The sequence below is a fragment of the Nestor notabilis genome, unplaced genomic scaffold (assembly GCF_000696875.1).
Source record: "Nestor notabilis isolate BGI_N333 unplaced genomic scaffold, ASM69687v1 scaffold21425, whole genome shotgun sequence".
Taxonomy (NCBI): domain Eukaryota; kingdom Metazoa; phylum Chordata; class Aves; order Psittaciformes; family Psittacidae; genus Nestor; species Nestor notabilis.
Genome location: NW_009930154.1, coordinates 72,009 through 98,675, shown reverse-complemented (window position 1 = coordinate 98,675; position 26,667 = coordinate 72,009). Strand labels below are relative to the sequence as shown.

The 26,667-nt window shown below is 43.8% G+C and overlaps 1 protein-coding gene across 1 annotated transcript in view; it reads right to left on the bottom strand.

The window, feature by feature from the left end:
* The window catches only part of LOC104406338 (ena/VASP-like protein), a gene marked incomplete at its 3' end in the record, with an annotated part of 60,339 nt that overhangs the window by 839 nt on the left and 32,833 nt on the right, over window positions 1–26,667 (bottom strand). Inside the window, exons 3-6 of the mRNA XM_010015285.1 lie at window positions 7,550–7,613; window positions 4,056–4,117; window positions 1,934–2,794; window positions 21–157 (exon numbers count right to left, since the gene is read on the bottom strand). Of these exons, the coding sequence (XP_010013587.1) occupies window positions 21–157; window positions 1,934–2,794; window positions 4,056–4,117; window positions 7,550–7,613 (1,124 nt within the window). The remainder of the gene's footprint in view (window positions 1–20; window positions 158–1,933; window positions 2,795–4,055; window positions 4,118–7,549; window positions 7,614–26,667) is intronic.

Sequence of the window (26,667 nt, the reverse complement as noted above, 5' to 3'; positions counted from 1 at the left end):
CCCCCTTGGCCGACACCTGCCGGCAGTGGGGGAGGTGGGGGGGGCGCAGCTCCCATGGGCGGCGGAGGGACTGGGGGGGGTGGCGGAGGTGGGGGACCCCCGGACGAAGTGGGGATCACAGCAGCGCCACTGGGATGACCAGGTGGAAGTGCTGGGCCTGAAATGCAGAGAATATGAATTACACTTGAGGTACAATCTCCTCTAGCCTGTACGCTAGGTCATGTTTCTGCTCCCAGGGCCATGACGTGACCGCATGATGAGTGATCAATGCAAGGAAGCACCAAGAATGCAGAAGAATGGAAAACGGTGGCTGCATCAGTGGTCAATCAGCTACAGTTGAGTCCTCCTGCAACACCCGGTCACATAAACTAGCTTTCTCCCACCTCTTCTCCCTGGCTGAGCTAGTGTTTTATTCTGTGCTGAAGTCAAAACACGGACAACACTTCCCAATTCATAAGTGGCATCTCCTGCTTGTCTCATAGCTTTCTACATGGAGATAATAAACTACATCAACCGATTCCTTGAACTTATTGTTAACATCAGTTTTTCACCAGAATCGTGGACTACAGCGACACATCCTCCTTTCTGTTAACATAAGGTGTATGGCCTCAGCCAGTCTTGCAAAATAACAGGGGAGACTCCAGCTCCAAGCAACCTGAGGTTCAGCAAAGCTCCTCAAGCAGCAGCCTGTTGGAGGGGCTGGTGGTGGGTAACTCCATTGCACTGTTATGCCTGTCTCTAACAGGTCAATTGAACAAATACACCTGCCCAAGGGTATTTCTCCACATTATGTTCTCTCAGAACAGGCTGCTCCTGATATGTAATCACAGGTTCAGTTGTTCAGTAAGTGTTATTTTGAAAGACAGGCAGGTTTTGACTGAGAAACATTTGGAAACAGTATTTAACATCAACAGCCTGTTTTTCTTCTTATCTAGGTTTTCTTACAATACTGCCTTATTTCTGTGGTTATTTCTGCTATTATTTCACACTCCCAATTCCATTCTTGAACTGAACCATAGCTGCTATTAGAAATACTTTAAACATTTCAACCCCTCTTTGGCTCACAAACATAATAGCTAGTAATTCATTGTGGGCACAGTTAATTGTAATTGCAAAACTACACCCACCTAATTAGAAGACAGCCTGAGGCAAAAATTGAACCGAGTCAAAATAATGGACTGATGTGAGCTTAAAATAACTTCATTGAACTAAGTAGATTTCAAGAGCTTATATCAGCTGAAGGACTGAGCCTCTAGTGGTTGCAGCAGTATTTTTAGCAGAAAGTGAAAGGAAATGTCTCAGTTTTCTTCCTTTTCTAGGCACATCATTTAAGCATTATATGCAAAGTGGCAGACCCAAGCTCTTGATCTGCCTGCAATGAAAAAGGCTAGAATAGTTACAGTGACAAGCCCTCAACTATAGATGCAGTTACCAGGAAGTTACACAAGCACAGGGGATTCTATAACGAAACCATGTTACATCTTTTGCTAGTAACAGAAATACCACTGAAGAAAAAGAATAAAAATCACAACCTCTACCAGTACTGATACACGGACAACTAGCCCAATCCACTACATCTGGACCAGCTGAACATAGGTTTTGTACGAAGTGCACTGCAAAATGCAATTTGACTCTGCTGAATGATAAAAATCTCCTTTGGGGCTAATACAGTCAGAATATGCACTGCAAGATCCCAGCTACGGGGCCCTGGTCCTCTAATTCTTTTCTGCCTTGCTTTTAGCTCAGAAGGTCCCTGGACCAGTCCCGAGTGGTTTTGGTACTTCAACACCTTTCAGAAATCACATAAAGCAGAAGTAGCCTTTGGTCTCTCAGCTTTTCTTCTAGCTGCCACAGGCAGTGCCAACGGGGCTTTTTAAACAGCTGAAAGCTAAGGCTTTGTACAGGTCACAACTCATTCAAAATCAGTACTTACTCAAGTGGGCAATGGCTGATGAAGTCATGTAAGGAGGGGTCCTCCTGGGCATAGTCACCTCAGATACAGCAGCGTAAGGGGAAGGCAATGGAAGACAGTGTGACACGGGCTGATACCACTGCTGTGGAGGACGTGTTGGTGGTTGGGAGGACGGGGAGGGAGCCTGGCCAAAGGAGCTGGAGGGGCTGGTGATGGTGGGCAGTAGGGAAGAGGGTGCAGCTCCTAGGTGTGGAAAGAAGGACCCATCCACACTTTTCACCTGGGTCCCAGAGGGGCCTAAAGCAATTTGGTCTTCAGGATGGCCATTCAGAGGTACATTTGCCAAGGACTCTTGGCTTGCTTTATCTCTGGGTCCCTTGATCCTCTCAGGCAGGGCAGGAATCAAAGGCAGGATGGTGGGACCTCGTGGCTGCAGGATATCACCCCCCTGCACAGGTGGTGCATTTGTAGCAGAGGAAGAAGACCAAGGAGAGCATGAAAGAGAAAGGCGCCTGAGAGGCTGGTGAGAGGCACAGGGGAAGCAGGAAGGATGGGGAGGTGGTGGAGACAGTGAGGTTCGCCTGATGCCTGGCATTACAGTCCTGAGGTTTGGGCAGGCTGCAGGGGGGGAACCTGGGCCTGTTGGCAGCTCGGAGGCTGAGTGCCTGTGCAGGAGCTGCGGTGTTTCTTTGGCTCTCCACAGGCGTCTGAAAGAGGATGGACTAGTAGGCTCAGGGACAGTGGGTGCCGAAGAGACAGCGCTGGCATGAGGTGGTGGTGGGGGCACAGCACCAGAGGCAGGAGCACCACAGTTACTGCAGGTGGGAGGAGGAGACTGGGGCTCAGAGTGGGGAGAGCACACGCTTATCTGATGGGTGGAAACTAAAAGAACGGAAAAGACAAATGAAACGAAAAAGATGGCTATGCAGCAGGAACGAAACCAAGGCAAAGCGGAACGAAGAAAAGGAACCGTGAAGTAAACGCAAACAGAAACTCAAACAAAGCAAAGAGGAGATGGTGCAGGCACCAGCTTGGGGGTTTCCAATCCTCAGCAGAACTGAGCCTGTGTGGAATGGGACCCTTGCAGAACAGGATGGGCTGCGTGCTCCAGTGCCAGCAAGCCTCCTCCAAGTCCCATGTGAATCTGAGTCAGGATCACGAGCATCACCCTTGCACCAGGAGAGCTGCAAGGGGTATGCTGAACACAGCAGTGGCCACCTCGTAGCCAGGGATGGAACAGCCAGAAGCCCCTGGGAGCCACATCCCTTTCCTCACAGATGATGAGGCAAGATTTTGGCTATGTTCCCTAAGCAGAATAGTACGCAGTAACCTCTGTCGAAACATAGGCCAAGAACTTCTGTTGCTGACTAAGGTATGCGGGTATGTCAGAGCCGGTTTCAAGCCAAAACCTAAAAAGTTGTAACAGCTGAGGGAAAATATTGCATTTATGTGGCCAGATTAACTGAAAAAAATTCCCCAAAACAAAAGCCCAAACACAAGATGGCCATCTTGGCTTGCTTGCTCTGCCTTCTTTCAGAGAGGCAAAGCCATACTTTGTTGTTATAAGCTATTCCTGTCATCTCTCAGCTCAGTGCAACTTAATATGCTATAGAAGATTTTTATAAGCTCATTAAATATATATATTTTTTCCATTAAGCTCACAGAAGACTCCTCACTTCATGACCACAAAATCCCCACCAGCGAGCATCTAGAGCTATATTTTCCTCTGTGCTGTAGTTTGCTGTGTGCACACAGCAGAGTGATGGGGAGCACCTGACCTGGCACATCCAGCACATCAACCGCTGTGCGCTGACATCCCCTGGAAACGTGGAGTCAGCTCTTGTGGTGGCTGTGTTATCTGCTCCCCTCATGGGTGTAGAAGAAGCACAGCCCTTGGTATGTCTAAAATCCCCCTCAGCTGTACAAGGTTTGTCAAGCGCAAAACCTGCCGAGCTCCACCCGATGCCCTGTACACGAGCCTCTGTGAAACCATGGCCAAATGTAGGTAAGTCTCTAGCTGAAAATGATTTGAAATCTAATTATAGCTATAACCACTTGTAGCAGTCTAGCTCTTACATAGCACCGCACAAAACCAACTACATCTAGAGGAGACAAGCAAGAAGAGACTTGGTTTGATACGTGCCTGTGGTAGAGGTTCTTCTTTCCAGAGATTCCTGGCGCTGTTGCTGTTGCTCCATCACTTGTCTAAAACAGCAATGAAAAAACCCTCAGTCATTATGTATTCTTTATAATTTTGAGTGAAAGCTTTATACATTGAGAAGCACTCAAGCTGTATGTCTCAGGTGGTGTGAGCCAGTCCCTCACAGAGACGCTGATACCTTGAAATGCAGGTGAGTTTGATTTCACTTGCCCTGGGAAGTATAACCACGACATTGCCCTGCACCTGCTGGACACGATAGGGGTCAGTCAATCCACTTAAGATAACTCTTCAATGTGCTCTGTGCGAGGAACTGTTGGTGCCCAAGGCCAGGAAAGCACAGCAGCCATGCGTGTTGTTAACTTGAAGTGCATGAGCATTGCAAGAAAAGAGTAAGGGGCATCTTGCATAAAATGACAGAGTCCTGAGTCTTTCATGATCAAGAGCCCAAAGGACTTACAGTAAGAATGAAAACATAAGGAAGGAGTTAGCTGCTGACGGTACAACACCAGCTTCACATTCAAGCCCTGCATTGGTGTTGCCAGCCTGGCTGCCAGCCCATGCCTCAGCACAGCCTCCCCTGGACCACAACCGCCCTGTTTCCTCCACAAATGAAAAGTTGATCACATCATTGCAGTGCTGCTTTTTGGGCACCTTATTCCGCAGGAGCTGCTAGCTCCTGTGCTCCCCAGACCTGGCGTCCCACAGAGAAATGCACTGCCAAGCCTTTTCCCTGGCTCCGCTTCCCAGAGATGTGCAGTTCCCAGGCGCTATCAGCAGAGGTCTTCTCTCGCACACTGCAACACTTCTGCAGAAGGAGCTGTACCTGACCCCTGGTACAAACCCACCCTGTCACTTCTCTTGTTAAAAAGATTGATAGCTAAAACCTAGAATATTTGCCAGGCCCTCTGCCGTGTGCATGGATGGACCAAAGGTTTCAACAACACTAAACCAACGCTGAAATTACCCTGCCGAAGCACTTCTTAAGGTTTCTTACTATTTTCTTCCATGGTTTCTAGGGTAAGTTTGCCTTGAATATATTTGATACAGCCTTAACTGCATAGAGATTTCTTTCTTCTGCAACAGCCCTACTTCATGGTCTCTATAGTAAGGCAACTCTAAGCAACATTCTATTTTCAGTCCTTACATAGTATTTTAGACAGATGTCCCTGTTACTTTTTTTTACTTGTCTCATCCCGAGTCTGCAATTTAAAAAAAAAAAATATTTATCTTATTTACACACCAAGAGCAGCTTTTTAAAAGAAAAAAGTCCACAAATATAAAGTTATATTAGGTAGGAAAAAAGAATGTCTTAATTTGCAAAACAAATTTCCCATATTTCAATTCTAATTCAATAGGTGGGAAAGGAAAATCCACGAGTTCACTGTGGAGGGTTCAATCCTAAAAAAGTTTTATGTTTAGGACGTGCAATCCATCAAATGTGGGCAATTTCTAAAAAACTATTCTAAGCATCTGAGAAAATTATTATATGTGCAAAGGGAGCACAGTGTTGAGAACAGTCTTAGCTGGCCGATTCAACTGGTTTCAATCAAGCTTTGACAATTTAAACCAAATAAATAGAAATCTTTACTTCAATACATACCCTGACTCTCATTTGATAGTTATGGGCTGAACACATGCAACAGCATCAACTGCACTGCTAAAATTTCAATTGTAAACACATGTACTAAGAATTACCTAAGCATACCCTATCTTAGCTTGGCATTTATTAGTGAAATTTTCTTGACACACAGATTTTCCATCTGAGACCTGAGAGACTTGGAAAACCCGAGCCTGACAGCCCAGCAAAGAAATGTGGGTAAGACATCTCCAAGTCATTACAGCTGCTGCAGAGCAGATAGAGGTGCAAGGTGCTCCCCAAAATAAGAGTGACCCACTGCCATCTGAAGTCATTGGCGTTCATGCCAGTCCTGTCTGCCCTTGGGCAGAAACAGTTTATATGTGCCTCCCACACTAAAGGAAAAAGGAGAAGTTCTAAAGTTTAGCACTAAAGAACTGCTAAAAGGAGAAGTTCCTACACTCTTAGAAGTGGAACTAAATAAAGTGGAACTAAATAAAGCCTGACATTGACACAAGGCTGCTTAAGGAGTATGCAAGGAGTAAAGTACAAGAGGGGACAAATTACACTCTGTCTTAAAAATATATTCTTCTAACATTTGTGTAAAGGTCTCTAAACCCCCTGTTAAACAGACAAATTTGCAGAGTAGTTACCGTAACTTAATTTCCTTGCCTGCTTATAAAATGTTCAAAAAAAGCTAGGCCTAAAATTAGTTCTGGTCTCTGCTTATAGAAGGCATCAGCATAATTAAAGCTGAAAATCCTCTAGTGCAGAAGCAGTGCATCTACTGGCATAGCTTATTCCAGTCCAGTGGAACAAAAGAGGCTTTCCGAGAACCATGTGCCCTGTAGCAGTGAGACAATACCTATATAAAAGGCTTCTACTGCCTCTAAACAAAAAATAATTTGTATTCCTTTTTTTTTCCTTTTACTAATGTAGTTAAGCTGCCCACACTTTAAATGTACAGACCAGACACCTAAATTTGGGGTCTGAGTTATGTATGGTCTGAAGAATCAGTGATTGCCAGTGGTTAAATGAAGAGCTGGATGAGGCCTTTCAGCCAGGCAGCAGGGACAGGCAGCATCCTCCACCTCCGGGTGAGCAGGAGCTCTCCTCTGACCCTTGTGATAGCTCTGCTGCCCCAAAGTACATCTTACAAATCTCGAGTGAAATACTGTTATCCACTGACCCATATGTAAATCCCTATGAAACCTTAGTCTTGGGATACTGCTGCGCCAGGCATTTCTACTGCTGCCACAGGAATCTGGCCTGAATCAGCAAAGCTGCAACGACACAGGCCTCATAATTTCATTATGGAGGCTCCTGCCCACCTCCCCTTTGACGTCAAGAAGAACAACTCTTAGCAGCTAGAGAAAGGGACATATGTGATAATGGCATGAAGTCTGACATAAGTGTAAAGGTGAAGGGTATGACTTTACACTTTCATTTATTATTTTGGTTTAGAGCAAAACATTCATAAAAGGCACAACATATGGTATAGAAGTAACCTCACACAAAATGTGCCTAAGCTATTACTCAGAGTGCATATAGTCCACCAGATGCTCCTTGGGCAATATGACTGTCAACTGCCAGCAGATGATCCACAACAGGATAAGGTTAGGCTTTCTTAATATGCTTGAGAAACACACACTCTACAAATCTCTTTTAAATGTGTTTTGTCTTTAACTCTGAACATTGCTTGCTTTTGAGCAAAGTTTACCTAGAGCTTCAGTTCACCTCACCCTTTAAAAGCCAATACAGAATCATTAACAATAATTGCAGAAAACATAGAATCAGCTTAAAATAGATACAAGTAAAAGGAACAGTGCTTATTGGTGAGCAATAACTGCACGTTCATCCAAGTTACAAACTAGAACTCTACCATAATTGTTTAACTCACCTTCTTTGTGCTTCCATCTCGTCTGGAGATGGCCCATTCTGGACCTGGCGCTGGGCAGCTGGACCTGCAGAAAAAATGAGAGAATGCTATTATGAGAGCAAATGTGGCTGACTTTTCCAAAAAACAGTGCCACTGTGCCACTCAGAGCAATTGCTTTGCCATCTTACTATGAGAGAAACACCTCAAGAATTATTATCCTCTTTTGACTTTTCGTTTAATTTTTTCCTATTACACAAATCATTGCCTCCTATAAATTTTTAGTCCCACTGGGAGAATCTGATTGCTAAATGTGTAAGCAGATTTGTCCAGAAACTTGGCATAATAGAAACTGTAGGCTATGTACTAACCCCTTGGAGATGGTGAAGACCCACAGTGTTGCAAAAGATGCCCTGTGGAAAGACAGTCCATCGCACTGGGATGCATTTCTAGCTTCTGCAGGGTTCAGATCCCTGGTTTATTCTGTGCTTGCACAGTGATTCAGCCACAGTGCTGAGTTTATGAGCATACATGCTAGCTAGTGCTGCTTTGAAGCTGAGCCAGCTGATGCTGACGCTACCTGATGGAAGGTGTAAGGAAATGAAAAATTAAACAACTGTGGTACAAAGGTGGCTTTTCTTTTTCCAGTGCTGTCAGTCTTCTGCTTCTGCAGCATCCACATCAAGGGGAGCTTTCACTGGTATTCACCAACAAAACCCAGCTATGCATGTCACCCTTTAAGTCACATCTCCTCTCTTAACTCTGATCATTTAATCTCTGTTCTTCGACATTTAATCAAACATACTGACACTACATGCTATTTTCAGAAAGAAATATTTATTCGGAAAATAACAGTAATTCTTGTTAACATAAGATAGAGTGATCTTGCATTTGGAGGAAGGAGGATTGTTCCATTGATTTGACGAGGTGGGTTTCAAGTGGGACTAAACATGAGAGCTCAATTAAATGCAACTGCAATTTTCCTGATAAACAGCACTGAGAAATAGATCACTTATATGCTTGAAAGTATTATGTCTACTTTATTTCTTTCATTTTCAAATGTAAAGTTTCATCCTTTTAAAACTTATCCAACAAGAATTAAACACAAACCCAAATATGTCACTCACAAATTTTTAAGGATATTTCTCTCCAATTTCTTTGTATGTTTCTGCCAGGCAGAATGTCATCTGAAAACAAATTTAGAAAGTATGACTGTGTGAAAACTGGCAAGATGGCAGAAATTCCAGAGCTGACTGATCCTGAAGAAATTGTGCTTATTTTTGAAATGTGTTCAAGGACTAACATTTCCAGAAAGGGAACACAGCATTTTCTGAAAGTAGGGCCCATGTATTCCAGTTTTGGGTATTCCAAAAATGGAGCCAGTGACAACCACTGAGTCCAAAGCTCCGACATTTAAAAATACCTTTGGATTGGGTATGAAGTAAAGACAGTTCCCTTCTTTTATGTCTCATGACTGACAACTTAATATCATTTGCCACAGGCCTTAGGCAAACTGTTTAGACAGAAATGCCACGTTTCGTAAAGATCACACAAAACAATGAAGGCAGGGTGGGTGGTTTTTTTGGAAGCAAGCCTCAGGAAAGAAACTTTGCAGGTGTTTGGGAAGCACAGAGCAGGAGGCTCACATGTTTAAGGTGTAACCAGGATGTCATGTTACTGTGTGAATGCTTGTACTGTGCATCTTCACCACTGAAGAGAAAGAATGCCAGAGCTACCTCTGAGCAGCAGTTAACGTGTATTTAAACAACTTGTGAGTTCAACAGGAAGACAGGTAAGGAATTGGTCCAGACTCCCCACAGTTATTACTGTCACCGGTTTGGACCCTGGCTCTGGTGTGTGCAGGTAACACACACATTCACATACACATACCTGTGAGATACTTCAATAAACAGACTTCTGGGTGAAGGATGATCAAGGCTTAAGTCAGTTACACTTTCCTCACTGGGAACTAATTCCACCATGAAAAGCCTTAGCCATGATCATCACTGCATATGATTTAATCACAAAATATTTCCTTTGTATAAAGACTCAGAGTGTCATACAGAAGATGGCACCCTGCTTGGAAAGAGGGATAAAGGTAGGCGACAACGTGAAAGATCAGAGGATGATGCAGCAGAAACAACAATTATTCCCTGGCTATAAATCATGTCAAAGTGTATAGGACGCTCTAATGATGCCATCTTAATCCAGTACTTTGGCATGAGTCTTCTCTTGGGGCCAAATGCCCAGAAAAATAAGGCAGTGTGGCCAGTTCGACTAACACTAGACACATAGAAGGAATCAAAGACCAGACTATCAACACCATACAAAAAATCCAACTTCTTTTTCCTGGGGGCACTGTCATGAATTAGATATATGGGTTGTAAACCAAACAAACCCAACCAAAAAAAAAAAAAAAAAGGAAAGGAAAGAAGCTACTTAATACCTGAGTCAGTAAATAATTGCCATTTGAAAATGCTTTGTATAAGTGGTGACAAATATGCAGATATTTTTATTTGCACATAAATTTAAAAAGTCGGACAAATTTTCAGATGCACAGGGTACATGAATGTATGGCCCCCAAAAAGCCTTAATTCTTTCACCAATATCTTCAGCATGTGTGAGAGACTGAACTGAACTAAGACTCCACCATCCACTGTCTCAAAGATTGGTATGAGAAGCTGAGGTCCACTATCTTGAAGATGGGTGGGAGGAGCTAAGACTCCACTGTCCATTATCTCAAGGATTGGTGTGAGGAATGGCTGTCCATTATCTCAAGGATTGCCACAAACATGTGCAGTTGAAAAGCTGGCTGCAAGACGAGCAAAACTGGTCCACCGGGAGCATGCCATACAAAACATCAAGAACAGAAGTACTCCCCCCAACGCATAATAAAAGGGGAAACGGGTAATTGCCATGTGAGACACCCTCCACCGATGACAACTATGGACCCTGGGGGACTCTGGGTGGAGAAGAGATTCAAAGCAGCCCTGTTGATGAGAAACTCGGTAACATGAGCAGGCAGTGTGCGCTTGCAGCCCAGAAAGCCAACCGTATCCTGGGCTGTATCAAAAGAAGTGTGACCAGCAGGTCAAAGGAGGTGATCCTGCCCCTCTACTCTGCTCTTGTAAGGCCTCACTTGGAGTATTGTGTACAGTTCTGGTGTCCTCAACATATAAGGGACATGGAGCTGTTGGAGCAAGTCCAGAGGAGGGCCACGAGGATGATAAGAGGACTGGAGCACCTCCCGTATGAAGACACGCTGAGAAAGTTGGGGCTGTTCAGCCTGGAGAAGAGAAGGCTGCGTGGAGACCTCATAGCAGCCTTCCAGTATCTGAAGGGGGCCTACAAGGATACTGGGGAGGGACTCTTCATTAGGGACTGTAGTGGTAGGACAAGGGGTAATGGCTTTAAACTTAAACAGGGGAACTTTAGGTTAGATCTAAGGAAGAAGTTCTTCACAGTGAGGGTGGTGAGGCACTGGAATAGGTTGCCCAAGGAAGTTGTGAATGCTCCAACCCTGGCAGTGTTCAAGGCCAGGCTGGATAGAGCCTTGGGTGACATAGTTTAGCGTGTGGTGTCCCTGCTCATGGCAGGGGGGTTGGAACCAGATGATCTTAAGGTCCTTTCCAACCCTACCTATTCTATGATTCTATGACTCCTAGCACCAAAGACAATGACTATGGAGCCTCGGGACGCCACTGGATCCACGGGATCCACTGGATCTGCACTCTGAATGCTTGCTTAATTCCTGTAATTTTTTCCAATCTGTCCTATCACTATCTCTTTTTTAGAATAATGTCCTTTTTTATAATAATTGTCTTTCTATAATAAACAAACTGATCAATTGTGGTACTTGACCTCGTTTGCATCTTAATTTCACTCTGGGGATCATGAATAAAATAGGTCCAACACTGGGTTTTCTCCAGTCAGACCCTGACATGTAACAAGTTTTCTGAATAATGACCAATTCCTCTTTTACAGGTTTAGATTTCTTACTTAAATCAACACACTGCAGTAAACTGCATTCATTTATTTAAATCTTTTCCAAACTCATTTTACTTCTATTTCACTAGTGACCAGTAGCGAGAAGTAAACTGTCTTCACTTCATACCCCAACCTAAGGTATCTTTAATGTCTTCTTTTGCACATTAGTCTTGTTTAACACAATTTTCTTCTCCAAGTGCTTTAGCAGTGAAGTACATTAACAAAGTTGGGAGGCAGAAAAAGGCAAGCATGAACAGAAGAGCAAGACTGAAGCTGTAACAGGTAGCTTGTCCTCTCTCCTTTGTAAAACAAGAAGCAATGGAGTAAAAGTTGGCAAGATAATGCTACCTGAGGAAAAGCCTAGACCACCTGCAGAGGTCAGCCTCAACCTGTGGGAACAGGGATACCTGTTTGTATTGATTGGAAGTGGTTGGAAAAGAGTTTGAGGCAAGTTGCATGTGGATACAGGGTGTTCAGGGCAGTCACACCCAAGTCGGCTTACAGCTCTTCTTGCCACCAGTGAGGAAACATACCAGTTGTGTTTGGCACTGGTTGTTTTACTTGAGTTACTCATGGCCATAAGATATAATTCCTTCCAGTATCCTGCTTGTGATCTTATTCAAATGAATAATTTTTCTATAGTAACATGAAACCTTAATTTGCAAACCCTAAAGAAAAAGGCAAGATGCTCTCTGTTTTGGCTTGCCCTGATTTTGCCTGAGGGTGGGCAGTAAATCTAAAAGTCCAACCCAAGCTTTCACGTCTGTTCATTGCCAGAAACATAAATTCTGCTAGATTTCCCTCCCATCTCAATCCTGACTTCTCAGCAGACCCAGGCACACCATCATCTAATGTGAATTCTGCAAACGACTTCAATCTCTGTAATGGTGGAGCTTCTTGTTTATCTCATCCTTGAATTTGCTTTTAGCATGCTCAGCCAAAGCTCATACTGACACTGAAAGGCAGGGTTTATTTTTATGCTTGGTTGTCTATATGTATCCTCTGCAGTGCACATACAGCAGGTACCTGTTTGACAGAGGGTTTTTTAAATGTGAGTGGACTTCTAGGTTTAACTCCTCTCCACATTTTTTAGCTGTTTCTCAGACCTGAGCAGACATGAACAGTAAGTGCCCTTGGTGCTGGCATCCTTGGTTAAAGATGCTTCTGTATTTGCCCTGTGAGCTGCTTTGGACCCTGACAGCCTTTGGGAACATTCTCAAAGAGAAAAGTGCTTCTCAGCACAATAACCAGGAGAGTCAGTTTTGCTACTGACCCCTTTGCAGCTTCACAGGTGTTGCAATCTACATTTTAGCAACTAATTAATGCGGGAGATATGCTGTGAATGTCTGTGTTTCCTCGCTTCCTTGCTTTGTAATAATTAACTACATTTTCATATAAGCATCTTGTGCTTCAGCTCAAGGCAGATTTTGGGAGCACACAGACATTTTCCATGTTTGCTTTTTCTCCTCCTGCTCTGCTGCCTCAGCCAGCTCTGCCCTTCCCTGGCTTGTCCCTAAAGACAGTGATGGGGAACTCCTGGCACAAGGCACTGTTTTGCAGTGGGGGTGATGGTTTCCATATGCTGGTGGCTGGTCCTGCACCACTGTGCCCTACTAGTGCTTGGAGATGTCTGGACCCATGTCCAGCCACAAAATAGGACCAAAGCTGTCACTGAGGAAAAACCCATGCTCCTGTTTCCACTCTGGTGTAGCTGCGGCAGGAAGGCACAAGCAAGCAGGAACAACGTTGTCAATTCTCTCCTGGTGAGGCAGCCCCAAGCAGCGTTTCTTTTTCCTCTTTTACTTATGCTACAACAGCAAGCACCACTGACTGCATGCACTCAGCAAAATGGCAAAGCTAGGCCCGTTTCCATAAGGAACCAGGATTTTGTGCTTCTTCAATACAGAAGGTCCAATCTAGCCCATTTACAGATCTTTTATTCATTTTAGACACTGGATGCAAACCGCACATAGGGTTTCTGCAACCTCCATAGCCTCCATGGTGCTTATGGACCAGAGTGCTGAATTTGGTGGGCTAAGGAAAGGGTCCCAAGTCAGAGCCGAATAAGAAATATGTTTGAGCTTTAAATTCATGAGATGGAAAACTTTTGTTCTGTGTATGAACAGAACATGATGACTTTGTGCGAATAGAAAAACCTCCAGAGCAGACCATGGGAGGAAAAGAGGTGAGAGACAGACAGACAGCTCTCCCTCATGCTTGGATTACGGGAGATTCAGGCTCAGGCACCAGGTCTGACCTGTTGTCATTTATATCCCAGGAATGTGACAGAAGAAAATAACAGCGTGTGAAAAGCATTTCTGACCAATGTTAATCCTAATGTGCTTGCTCAGGTACAGCTTGGGTTCCCCGTGTCAGGGCACTGGGGATGAGCCCTGGCCAGGCTGCTGCCAGCTCCTGGGGCCAACCTGCAAACCCACACTGGGACTTGGCTGGGTGGTGCATTTTGCTGTCTTCACCATAACCTCTCCTCTTCAACCCCACAAACTTGGGGGTGTTCCTTGGTGCTGGCTGTGCTGCTGCCTGATCCCCCCAAACATCCCACAGCACTCAACCTTGCAATGTGTATGTGTAGTCAAGTGGGCTCCAGGCAGAGGGAGGGAAGTTATCTGCCCCTCTTTCTCCATTGCTTCTCTCCGTCCACAGCCTGGCTGTAATTTTAGCTCTCTTGCTGCTGTTGTTGGGCAATCACGCTGCTCTTGCCAAGACTTTGTCAGCACTTTGAACATCTGCCTCTGCCTCGAGGACCCCAACCTGCTCTTGGCCCCTTTGGTCTGTCCTGGTGGGGACTGCACGTACCAGACACATCCTGGCACAGCCACATCCCACAGTCAGTGCCCACAGAAAGAGCCAGCGCAGGATCCGGGTGCAACACAGCTGTGCTAGTGACACTGCACTCCGACTCATTAGCAGAGACAATTATCCTGGACAAAGCACAGACCTAATTAGCCTAGATAAGCACACAGATAAGCCTACACTACTTCTGGGGCCCAAGCTAGTACAACCAGAGTTGGATGACATGGCAGGTCAAGTAGACCTAAATTTCCGTGGTAAGTTAAAGGACTTGGAAGAGGGATTGTCCTGCTCTCTGTGCCCCAACACTGCAGCTGGGCAGAGCCATGGGCCCCTCATGTGTGCTGCCACAGCATTTCCATGCTGGGGGTTTGGACTCTACGTGTCCTGCAGCGTGACTACAGGATCCTGTTGGATCATTCGGTCCATGGTAAGCAAAACAACCCTGGCAGAGAGAGAGAGGGAGCACACCCACTGAAGGGAGTGTCTGGGTGCAGTGCCACAAAGCCTGCTTTCAGGCAGTGTTTGCTTCATTCCTATTAAACATTAACTTGAACTAGAAAGAGTTTCAGAGCTGTTATTCACAGGCTGGGTGCCTCCACAACATTTGAAACAGAGTACGTTAAATACCTTCTATAACATGATTTACACATGGACCAAACCTTTCCTCTGAGAACTGCAAAGAACATTATCAGTCTTAATTAAGCTTCACCAATGCCGTAAGGCAGAAGTTAAGAGGCTCAGTTATACCCAGCTCATGTCTGCACAAGTAAAATTTGTTTGCATCAATTTACCTACAGGTGAGATTTGCTACTGACACAGTTAAACCTACGCAAAAGGTCACCTAAGGCACTCTTACTCTGATGCAGACTAAATTTGGTTTGACCTATGGCAACAAGAGTGCACCGAAATGAGCACTTCCAGCTCTGTGCCAGAAAACTTCTCCACCTCTCTCCCTTGTCCCTTGGTGACCGACAGTGCTCCAAGTCTGTGGCAGTGCAAAGTAAACCACATCCTCTTAAAACCATCCACTGCAATGTTTTATATAACCTCATTTTACCTTATAGTACACTAGACAAGCAGCAGTGTGTATCCAGGAACCAACTCTCAGCAGAATTGTAGAAACCCCCATCTTAGAAGCTCTTAAAAGCACCATTCCCAAGATTGCTTTATATTTTTCTTTCACCTTTTACCTGTAAGATTGCATTAATCTAACATGAAACAGGCCCTCCTTAAACTGAAATAAGAGTGTGACCAAAGGAGGTCTGCATGAATTCTGCTCACTTAAACTAAAAACTGATTTAACATTCACTGCTGAAACTTTCTGATGTAGATAAGATTTAAGGACAGTGACAGAGCTGGAAAAACAAGCCTGGTATTTAACTTGGGAGTGCCCTACCCTATCATTAGTTCAAGTACATAGGTACAGGTGTGTGCACCGTGCACAGTCCTTTTTTATCTTTTTAAGGAAATCCAACAAATGGAATTGCAGGGATCCCTACGTACACAGGCATACAGCTGTGCATGCGCACTGATGCAGAGAGGAGTTACTAAATAGAAAGGTCATGCAAAGATCCAGTGCTGCAAGATGATTAGAAATAAATAATCTTTGAATCACTAGAAGTGCTACTGAACACATGAACATGAAACCAGTGTGCCTTTGACTCAACTGCTAAAGCTGCTGTTTCAGTTATTTTGCATAAAATATGATGGTAATTGTTTGATCCTGACTGTTTATCCATCATGGCACTGGCACAGCATTTCATAATTTTTCATACTGGTGTCTTGGTTGAGCTGGAGAAGAAAAACTTATTTCTTTTAATTCTGAATGCAATAAAGATGAGATGATGCTAAAGCAGATCCTGCAGTAAACGACTGCACTCTGACAGCAGGGATCATATTTAACATGTAAAGGATGTGGCTGGTGCATTTATCTCACCATCAGTGCCTCAGCTCAGGAGCACAGCTTGGTTTACTTCTCACACAAAAGATAGCAAAACCAGCTTTAAAAGAAATTTAAAAACGTGTGTAGGTGAGTGTGCAAAAAGGAAGCCTTCCACAAAGAGGTGGATCCAGGGCTATCAGGGGTCAGAATGCAACCTGGCATGGCAGGACTGCATCCCCATGGTTAAGGCGTGCAACAGTGGTGGGATGTCCATGTGTCTGGTCTGGACTCCCTGTATTTTATCCGGTGACTGATTAACATAAAAAATAAGAATTGCAGGAGAATTAGGAATTATTTTCTTCTCAGCAACTCAGCCCTAACAGGAAGACAAAAACCACACGCTGATCTGGAACAGCATGAACTCGCTGGGGTGGGGGGAGGTGGGAAATGAAAGCTGCAGTTCCCTCTGGGCAGGGGAAGTGGCTGAACCTTGGTCCCCCACTTACCAGGGAAGTGCTTCAAGCACAAGACGTTCAGGATGGCAATAAAGCAGAAGGTGATGCCTACACAGCTAACTGGATAGGGCCCCAGCGCTGCAGAGCCCAGTGAACATGTCAGGACAGGACCAGAGCCTGTGCAGTGCCAGCTTTCCAAGAAACGGGGAGTATGGCCAGCAAGATGAGCACAGGAAACCTGTGTAGGGCAGGGGAAGGTGGAACTGGAGCATCCCAGGGGGATTCTGTTTGAGGTGCTGAGCTCTGAGCAAGAAAGAACAAATTCAGCAACTGCTCAGTTATGCACTAATGGAATAGAGGCAGATAAGGCAGCCACCTGCCATGCAGCACCGAGGGGGCACGATCAGCACCTCCCTCCTTTGCAGGGGCTGACACCGGGGCTCTGCTGTATTTAGAGAAACAGCCTTGTTTCCACAGGCAGTTTCATGATAAGTAAGCATCCTCTTTAGTTGATGACCAATTGCTTTTGTTCTGGGAACTGCCTCTGGCTCCGAGAAAAATGGTATGTGCATGGAATGCTATGGGAATATTCTTTTTTATTTAATACTTTTTAAGGAAAAAAGGTATTGCTGAATTTCTAAGTGTGTGATTCCAATGTAGCTGGCTTTATAAACACATACAGGGAAGACAATGGGACAAGATCTCAAACACTGCCATTAAGTGAAAAAAATAATCCATACAATTCAGGACCATATTACTAGCTTAAAAAAAAAAAAAAAAGTATTAAATAAACCCCACAGTTACTAGTATTAAATAAACAAGCCCACAAGCACTTCAGTTCTCTTTTTTTCCCAGTCCTTTTTGATTGTTTTTTAGAATGTGCATCAAGCCTGCTTTCCTGCACACTCACGTTTGAAACTTTTCAATAAAGGTTAAGATTAACTCATAATCTTGTGCCTTTAGGCAGCAATGGGGCTTCAAGAAAAATGGCAAATATCATCAGACTCTTGTTAAAATTGAAGCACTGGCCATACTGAGAAGCTGTCACCTCCCTGCATTGGGATCTGGTTAATGCCAGAGCCTAGGCAGTAGATGCTCTGAAGAAGCCGAGGATGTAAATCGATACATACCATCTAAAATATAGCTTATATTGCAAAGGTATTTTCCTGAATTTGGTTTTAATGAGGACATGAATTGTTTCACTCCAGTGACAGTTTGCCAGGCGCTGTCCCAGCAGAGAAGGGACCACTGGCCATGCTGGCCTTGTGCTCTGCAATAAGAGAATCACTGAGCTAAGAAAGCACTTCCCCATTCACATCTCAAGCCTCATGCAACTGTTCCTTGAAATATAAACTGAGTATCTTCCTTTATTAAGTGTGACCATGTGTGTATTTGCGTGAATACATGCATATACTGGTTTATACCCACTTCACACTTACAATTCCTTACATCAAATAAAAAGCAGGAATTCAAGCCTTTTTGGGGACAAATTGAACCCCTTAAGATCTCTGAAGCTACAGGGAGAAAGGGCATGTACAGGAGTTCAATAAGCCATTTATATACTTAGCTAGTCAAACATCATCTCTTGTTTAACAGTAAGACTTTTGACACATTAAATCAGAAAAATATAGCTACGTAGTGCAGCCTGGTACAGCACCTGAGATGCTTAGAGCACCACAGCCCAACTCCACATACAACCTTGCAAGTTTCTAAATGTCGCCTTCCTTTTCCACTCTCTGGTGAGACAGTAAACTCCTCAGGGCAGTCTTCTCCACAACATGGAGAACAGCAGGGCCCATATGTGCACCAAAGCAACATGTACATGTAGAAAACACCACAGTACAAACACACAGTTTGCATCTAGTTAATGGTTAATATCAATTTTACTGAGATTTAAACCCAACACTGCTGTAAAGTAACTAGGATGGGCACATGCACCTGGACAGAGTGCTGGACGACAGAGGATTTTGTAGAAAACATAACTAAATGGAGATATATTTGGGGATTTATGGAAAAAAAGCCAAACCCAAACCCCATGGAAAACCATCATTAGAAATGAGTAGTACTCCTTGATAATAAACTCACAAGTCTAATAAATTCAACGGATAAACAACAACAAAAAGTCAAATACAGCACCTGATCCCATTCACACTTACACCAAAAGCCAAGGAAGTAAAAGTCCCAGTAAGCAGGAAAGTCCATAGTAAATCTACCCATTCTCTTTCAGTCTAATCACCCAGCCCTACACAACCCTGCAAATCCTCATTTCCAAAAAAGCTAACGGTGCTTGAATTTAACAGGCAGATCATTGCGCAGAAAAAAACCCAGGTAAGTATCCAGATATCTATAGCAGGTATAAAATGCTGCCCTTGTTCATATCTAATTTTTTTAAACCAGTATCTATTCTGTGAGTACAGACACTATTCATTAGCAAGTAAAGACAGAAGCAATCCAACACACTGATTCAGAAGTCATCATCCCATATTCTCACTGTAATGACTTTCCCTGATTTAACAGCCCTGACTAATGCTGGTGCCATCTGAACCTAATGGGTCATTTCATAGAATCGTAGTGAGCATCCTACTGCCCTCCTGATGGAATTAAAAGCAAGCAAAAGACAATCCATCAATGAGCTACAACTGCAAGCGATTTCACAGCACAACTGGGTAGCACACAGAACATTCTATGCAAAGTACCCTGGTACAAACATCCCTTATCCCTTCCCCCTTCCCAGGACGGCTCCAGCCAGAGTACGGCATGCAAGGGACAGGGCATGCAAGGCAGCAGGGAGGTTCCATCACCTACAAGACATTCGGCACAGGATGATGCAGTCACAGTGGCAGAGGCAGAAGCAGTGCCAAATCCATTCCCTGCTGACCATAGTATGGCAGCAGCCTCCTCAGCGAACTCCTCCCTGCACCTTCCTCATGCCCAGCACTTACCAACCACCCCACTGCAGACCAGGTTTCACCAGGTGTAATCTATCCACTGCTGTAGCAGCAAAGTGGGCCCGGCCACTTAAATATTTAATTGGATCCTCTTCCTCACCTATCACAACGCTTCAGCGTGTATGAAGCCAGACTTCATTGTCTGGACTTTCACATAATACTGTACAAGTCATAAAGAAATTGCATTTTCTCCAATCAGACCACCATATGTTCATCTACATGCAAGTAATTACAATAAATGCAAAGTGTGAATAAGCAGAAAGTTAGCTTGACTGCAAATGAACATGCAAGATCAAGTTCAGTGGTGGTGTAGTTGCTGAAGTCAATGGTTTACACCAGTGATGAATGTTGAGCACTAGTCTGAAAATTTAAATGTGAACGTGCTGTATTCAGAAATAGTATGTGTGGCTTAAAATCCCCATCTACTGGCTTCCGGTTATTTTAATCATCCCAGCATTCCTGATCTCCTGTGATGCCAACACTTTTCTCCCTTTCTAGTTTGTCTGCTAATCAATTTTCTCTTCTATATGCAAGTACGGCAAGTCTTGCAGAGGCAATCAGATTTAAGTTAATGGACTGTCTGTATGAGGAGGTTGGCTAAACAGTATCCCTGCCACCTTTGCCTTATCACCAGTCCTTTGATCCATTTATTTCCCTTGTCCTTGCCTTTGAATTATTCTGTCTACAGTGGACTTCACACAGCCCCATCCTGCACTCCCCAAGCAAAGTCATAGCTAGTTTAAGGGGATGTATCTCTGTAGCCCTCAGTGACACTACTCTGATTTAGACCTATTAATGTTTTGACCCACTGAACTCAGCAGGTAGGTCTTTTATCTAATATCTAATTTCTAGAATATACTGAATAAAAACTATAAGGCTCTTCCTATAGGTAGGGCAGATGAAACCCCAGGTGGAGACAGGTTCATAACTACCTTGCAATGTATCAGAACCATTCCTGTCCTCAAACAATACATATTCAGCATAACTGAGTAGTTGCTCTCTCCCTGTACCTTGCCTCCTACAACATACTCAGAGTATTTGAGTGATATGTAGATATTCTAATAGCAAAGCTGCTTATCATATGTTTTCTAATGCTTTTGCTATGAATTATTTATGTCCCATTTTAAGTCTACAATATTGATACCTCTTAAGTATGCTGCAGTATCAGATGCAGCAAAACAAATATTAACTATTCAAAATTTGAGGCAGCAAAAGCTCTGTTGATAGCAAACTATCTTTTCTACTGTGGCACACAGATGGTCTAAATTCTACCTGCATATGCTCATTGTTTTCTGCTTGCTGGCTTATAAAGCTATTAGAGGCACATCAGAAAACAGGAATATTACATTCAAACCTCAGTGTGAATTCAGGCTTCCATAACCATACATGCCAATGGTCTTCTGTAATTACTTTCTGAGGGTTTAAAAAAAATCCAGAAATACATTTAAATAAACAAAATTGGCATAAAAATGATAAAATTGTAGACTATGTTTTATCATCAGGATAGAGAAAAAGGCATGATCAAACCATTGCATTCTTAGTTTTGAGGACACTCCAAATCCTCTTTGTTCCCCTGTGCTTTCCTACTGTATGTCACAATGACGAGAAGCATCTGGCTGGTGTAAAATATCAGCTCTGATCTCTGAAGCACTGACTTACCCTGCACCACCTCCAGAACTACCTGCTCTTTCAAAAGAAAGTAGTACTACACAATGTAGGCAATTAAAAACAATATACCAAACTCATGTGTGAATCTGTAAACTCAGAGACATACAACTTCACTCTGTCATGAGAATGCATCTAACTCAGTTACTTAGTTGGCCAATACTACCTGATACCCCATATTTTCTTTATTTGTTTTACACACCCCTTACACACTAAGATTGTGGTGTCTAAGGAGTTAAACATGCTCATGACTAATATAAAGCTGAAAAATACCATTTGAGGCCAAAGAGCATCTCAGTGAATCTCAGACTGATCTACCAGAGATTAACAAATTCCTGAAGATCCTTGTGCAGATTTACCACTGGCACAGAAAACACCCTGCCAACAAAGTCTGCCATGAAACAAGAAAATGTGTGAGTGGGTATTCTTACCTCTCCCTCTGCTTAACCCTAAAATTAACACAATATTTTTAAATAGCCCAGTCAAACACAGAAACTGGTAGCAGAGCCAGTGCCACCAGGTGACTGAATGGCACAGCATGGCTTTAGATGATCTGCAAGGAGAGTACATATGGACAGGTTCCCCCAGGGACTCCACCATCACTTCTGACTCTAAAATGAAGACTGGGATCCACAATCACATCACCCATAAAATGACCCCTCAGAAGTGGGAAACAGCAGCACGGCCCACAGGAAAAATAACTAAAGAACCCAAGAAAGCAGCTGCCCCAGGAAGTATACCACCTCTGCTTTCTACTTCAGACAAAGTTATGACTTGCTGGACACTCTCAGTGTTTGTCTAAGTTTGGGAAAAAATAATTCAGGTGTGGCTGAAAACACTGTGACCAAATGTTTTTATAACACCTGTACTGGGATTCCTAAGATGTGGCACATGTGCCACCAGCTGTATGAAGTCACTTCGAAGTGATATTCTGCTGTGCAGCATGTGGTAATGGACATAAAAGCCCTCAAAACCTAATTTCTTACTATCATAATTTGACTCCTGCCTTCCCAAAGGTTTCAGCCAGCTTGCCTACGGCAGGACAGATGATCCATGAATGAGCAGCACTTGCAGATGCTGTGCACCTAAAGAGAGTTTAAGTAACAACTCAACTGAACATCTAGCACTTCTGTATAAAAATAACCTTGACCCTATTTTGAGCACAAACCAATACTAGCTGGCAAAACTAGAAGGCAAACACTCCCTCAGCTAACTGCTCCAGTAATCCTTGAAGCAGGAAATCAATTGTGCAAATTGCATTTTGACACATATAAATCACTACTGAGTCTATAACAAAGGCTGACAAATCTTCATGCCCAGTGCTCACCTGCTGCAGCAGTCCTCTGAAAGGAGATGTGTTAGAAAAATGCTTCTTTTCTTCAAGTAGAAGTTGGAAAAGTGTAATTCCACTATCTGCAGCAGTAAAAATAAAGGACAGGTCTGATCCTGCAAGTGGTAGCAGGCAGGCAGGTGGCTCTTCTACATGAAGCCTTTTGCAGGAAGTCTATAATTATCTGTTTGAGCACCTACTGATTGTATCTGGAGACTGCGCGCATAGAAGCCAATATGCAGCTGATACAACTTGTGTCGTTTTACTTTCTGTACATTTTGCCCTTAATTGAAAAGGCTGCTTTCAGTTTTTATTCCAAATATCTATTATCCGTGCTTAGGGAGGCACTGAACAGCACATTAGATAGCTAAGAACTCAGAGGTCATGCCAAAACTGAAGTAACACTGGGAAGTGAACTGAATGCTTGCTTTCATTATTTTAGTAGTGTTTTTATCCACTGACTCTCTGAGAAGGTGTGTACTCTAGAGAGCTCTGAAAACACTCAAGAAGGTGAACAATGAATTTTTAAGTTCCTCAGCTGGGCAAATACACTAAAAACGTCATCATCATGCCATTGCCCAGATCATTGTAGTCCTGAAGATGGAAACCAGTTTCTTTTACTGAGAATCAGTGTCAGATATTTTGTTCTATCTGTAGAAGCCAGTTACACTGAATCAGGCTTAACTTATCTTTCTGTGCTCTTAACATCCATTTCCATTGCAACTTCCAAAGGATTCCTGGGTGCCATGCCAAGGAGAGCTCAAGTGTTTCCTGCTAGTATGTAGTCTACAGACACCACATTCACACACGCTAGCAATCTGGTTGGAGTAAGACTGTATGGAAAGATTTAAGACTTGGGAGAAAGCACCCCACGCATCTTCACACTTTGTCTCTTTGGAGCTGCTCCCTGCACAGAGACCTTGGCTGAGCCCATACTGATGGATCCTCTCCTGAATTTCAGTATCTGCAATACCAGCACAAGGGTGTGAGACCGACCCAGGAATTCAGCATGTAACCTTCATTTCTTACATGGACAGCCCAGATTCAGCTGCCTGAACCCAGACTCACCCATGGGAGTGAGAAGACTCACCTGACACAGCATCTACTTCAAAACTAGAGCCTAATATATATTTCCAGTTACAAGCAATTTTAAATAGGATGCACGACTGAACATTTCCGCAAGAAATAGAGAGCAAGAAGCATTCCAGGCAGATGCAAGTCTCACAGACTGTGCCCAGAAAATCCCCATCAACTCAAGTAAAGATTACAGCCACCAGAAATTTATCTGCATTGGAGCATCTGGTAGTGATGCCATTCTCTAATAATATGCTATGATTAAATCATATCAGTGTTTGTGGTACTAAACTGAACTATTTTTAAAGGACATGCTTGCACTTCACATACATTTTCTTTGCAGGGTACTGCTAGGGGCAAAACAGCTGCACAGGAAAGATGAAGGCTGGTAAGTCATGTCTGATGACAGTTGCCCCACTTGCGAGTTATTTAAGCTGCTGCCTGTCAGTAGCCCATAGCATGGTAACAATTAAATGGTAACTAGTAACACACCTGTATTACAATATATTGCTTTCTAAACTGTCTTCTGCAAAAAATTTGCATTAATTTAACTGTTTGGGAATTCTGAAGTCTGCTATTAAGATCATTTGGTATAAAGGAAATACATGGTTTTGATACTTCTCAGAGGGCCTAACTTTAATTAATTTAAACTTGCAAATTGACTATGATTCACTTGAAAATGTTCAGAAAGTGCATTCTGTTCCCTGAGAATAAGAACAGGCATTCTGCAGGAGACTATGATGTATATTTCATATAATGCAGAAAGCCTGACACGCAAGAAAAAGCCCCAAACTCCTGTAAAGAGGCTAGCTAGCACAATTAAAAATGTTTCAGCTTTGAAAACTTCTGGTTGCGTCACCAACCTCCAAAAACCTCCTCAGCTATCAGTGCCAATCTGAAAGAGGAATGAATCCTCCCTGGCAGCGTGTCTCTCTGCTGATTACAGGAGGAGCCTGGGTGAGACTCCACACCAGACTTTCAATTGTGTAAATATAGCTGGGATGAGTCTAATCCTAAGAGACTAAGCCACAGACTCTACCAAAATACGCATAGATTCAGGGAGGGTTTAGAAAACAGAATGTCACTGCACTGTGGCTCACCATGCTGTGCACCACTGGTGACTCACTGCTGGGTGTGCCAAAGCAAGCCTGGCGGGGGGGCACGGTGTGCAAACGCTCCTCCTAGTGAGTATAAATACCTGTTTGGCTCTGTCTTACCATCCACACAATGGGATCACTCGTCCTAAATGAAACAGGCTTCCCTCCTCCCTGTTCATCCCCCCAGATGAGAAGTGGAGGTTTATTAATCACTGAGCTTGGGAGACCAACTTTTGCCCTATTATCTGTCTTTCCTTATTGAAAGGAGGCTGACGAAGTTCATGGTTGTGAGACAACTCTGACACAGGGCACATAATCTTTCCCTGCCAGCACAGGGAAAAAGGACTTCCCAGAATGAGAGTTAAAAATAGCTGGTTTGCCTTAAAGGGTGTATTCACTTTGAAACACAGAAAATAAGCCTTAGCTGCCACCTCTAATATGACAGGCATCTTTAGCAGCCTGCTCTCTGCCAAAATACCTATTGCCTTGCTCTTTCTTCTTCTCCCTAAATTTTTACCATTTTGAATTGTAGGTGATTTTTACTACATTATGAGAAGCTTGGGGGAAGAGAGGGCAGATACTGCCTTCTAATTAAAAACAACCTTAATCACATCAAAAAGGCTCTTCAAGGCCATTTCTTGAAATCTAACATAGCCCTGCCTTTCTTCCCACATTTCTTACAGCAGTGTTGTTTCAGATTCCCAGCATACTCCCGTAGCCCCGCTCTGTGCAGATGCCCCATGTGGTGGGCACATTGGTCACATCCTGCCCAGCGCTGAGATGACTGGACAGTCTGGTTCGGAAACTGCGTATCAGCATCAGCAAGGCAGGTGCCCGAGCTCGGTGCTCTCAGAGGCAAGGCGTATCCCTTCAGACATGGTATTTTATCAGTAATGGTAATGAGCCAGTTGGGAAAACTTAACTGGGGACGTGGCAGATTCTCTATCACACGCAGTTATTAAATCAAGACCGTGGCTTTCTAAAGTATGCCTTTCTAGCACAAACAGAATATTACCTTCTTGGTAAAGAATTTATGGTCAGAACACCGTAGGTTTGAACACAGAGATTACAGTAGATGGCTTTAATGATGTCTTCTGACTCAAAAATCTAGGAATCTAGCATCATCTGATATCCCTTTCTTTGCATCAAAGATGTCCTTGACTCTTCTGGGAATCCACTGAAACTAAAAAGCCTGCCAAGCTGAGAAAATTACCATGGTACTTCCAGCTGCTTTCCCCAGAATTTTACAGTAATCCTTCCCCTGGCTCCAAGTAAGCCTTGCCACTTTTCTTATGAGCAGCTTGAGCATGGTTAGGCTGCTCCTCTGTGGCTCCCTATGGGCTCCCCGCTCCCCATGTGTCCCCTCTAAGGTATTGCCAAGCCACTGAAGGAATTCAGAAGCTTCCCTTGCCTTCCCTGACATGGGTATAAGAATTTCTTTGCAAGTTTGGAAGCTGGCACCACAATTCATATTGAAGAAGCAGCTGACATGACCAAGCAGAGCCTCCCAGGCCTGCAAACAGCTTGCAGATTTAAGCGGTAGCCTAAATAAGAACCACTCTTGAATGTCATTCATAACAAAGCCAAAAAACTAGCAACGTCCCGCACTTTTCTCACATGCAGAAGTGCCAAGCAGGAGACAGCTCTTGCTATCTGGCTGCCAAGGACAGGACCTGGTTGAATATTCCCTCCCCACCCCCAGCACAGACCCATCCGAGCAACGAGAAACGTGAGCAATTCTGCATCGTGCTGATGAAGTTCTTAATCTACATGTCACCCAAGCTGAACTGCAAAACATGGCTGCCTGCCCTAGTTATCAAATGACCTGAAATTCAGCACGATCATCTGCCGTAACAGCTGGTTCATTGACGATGAGAGAAACTCCTGCCT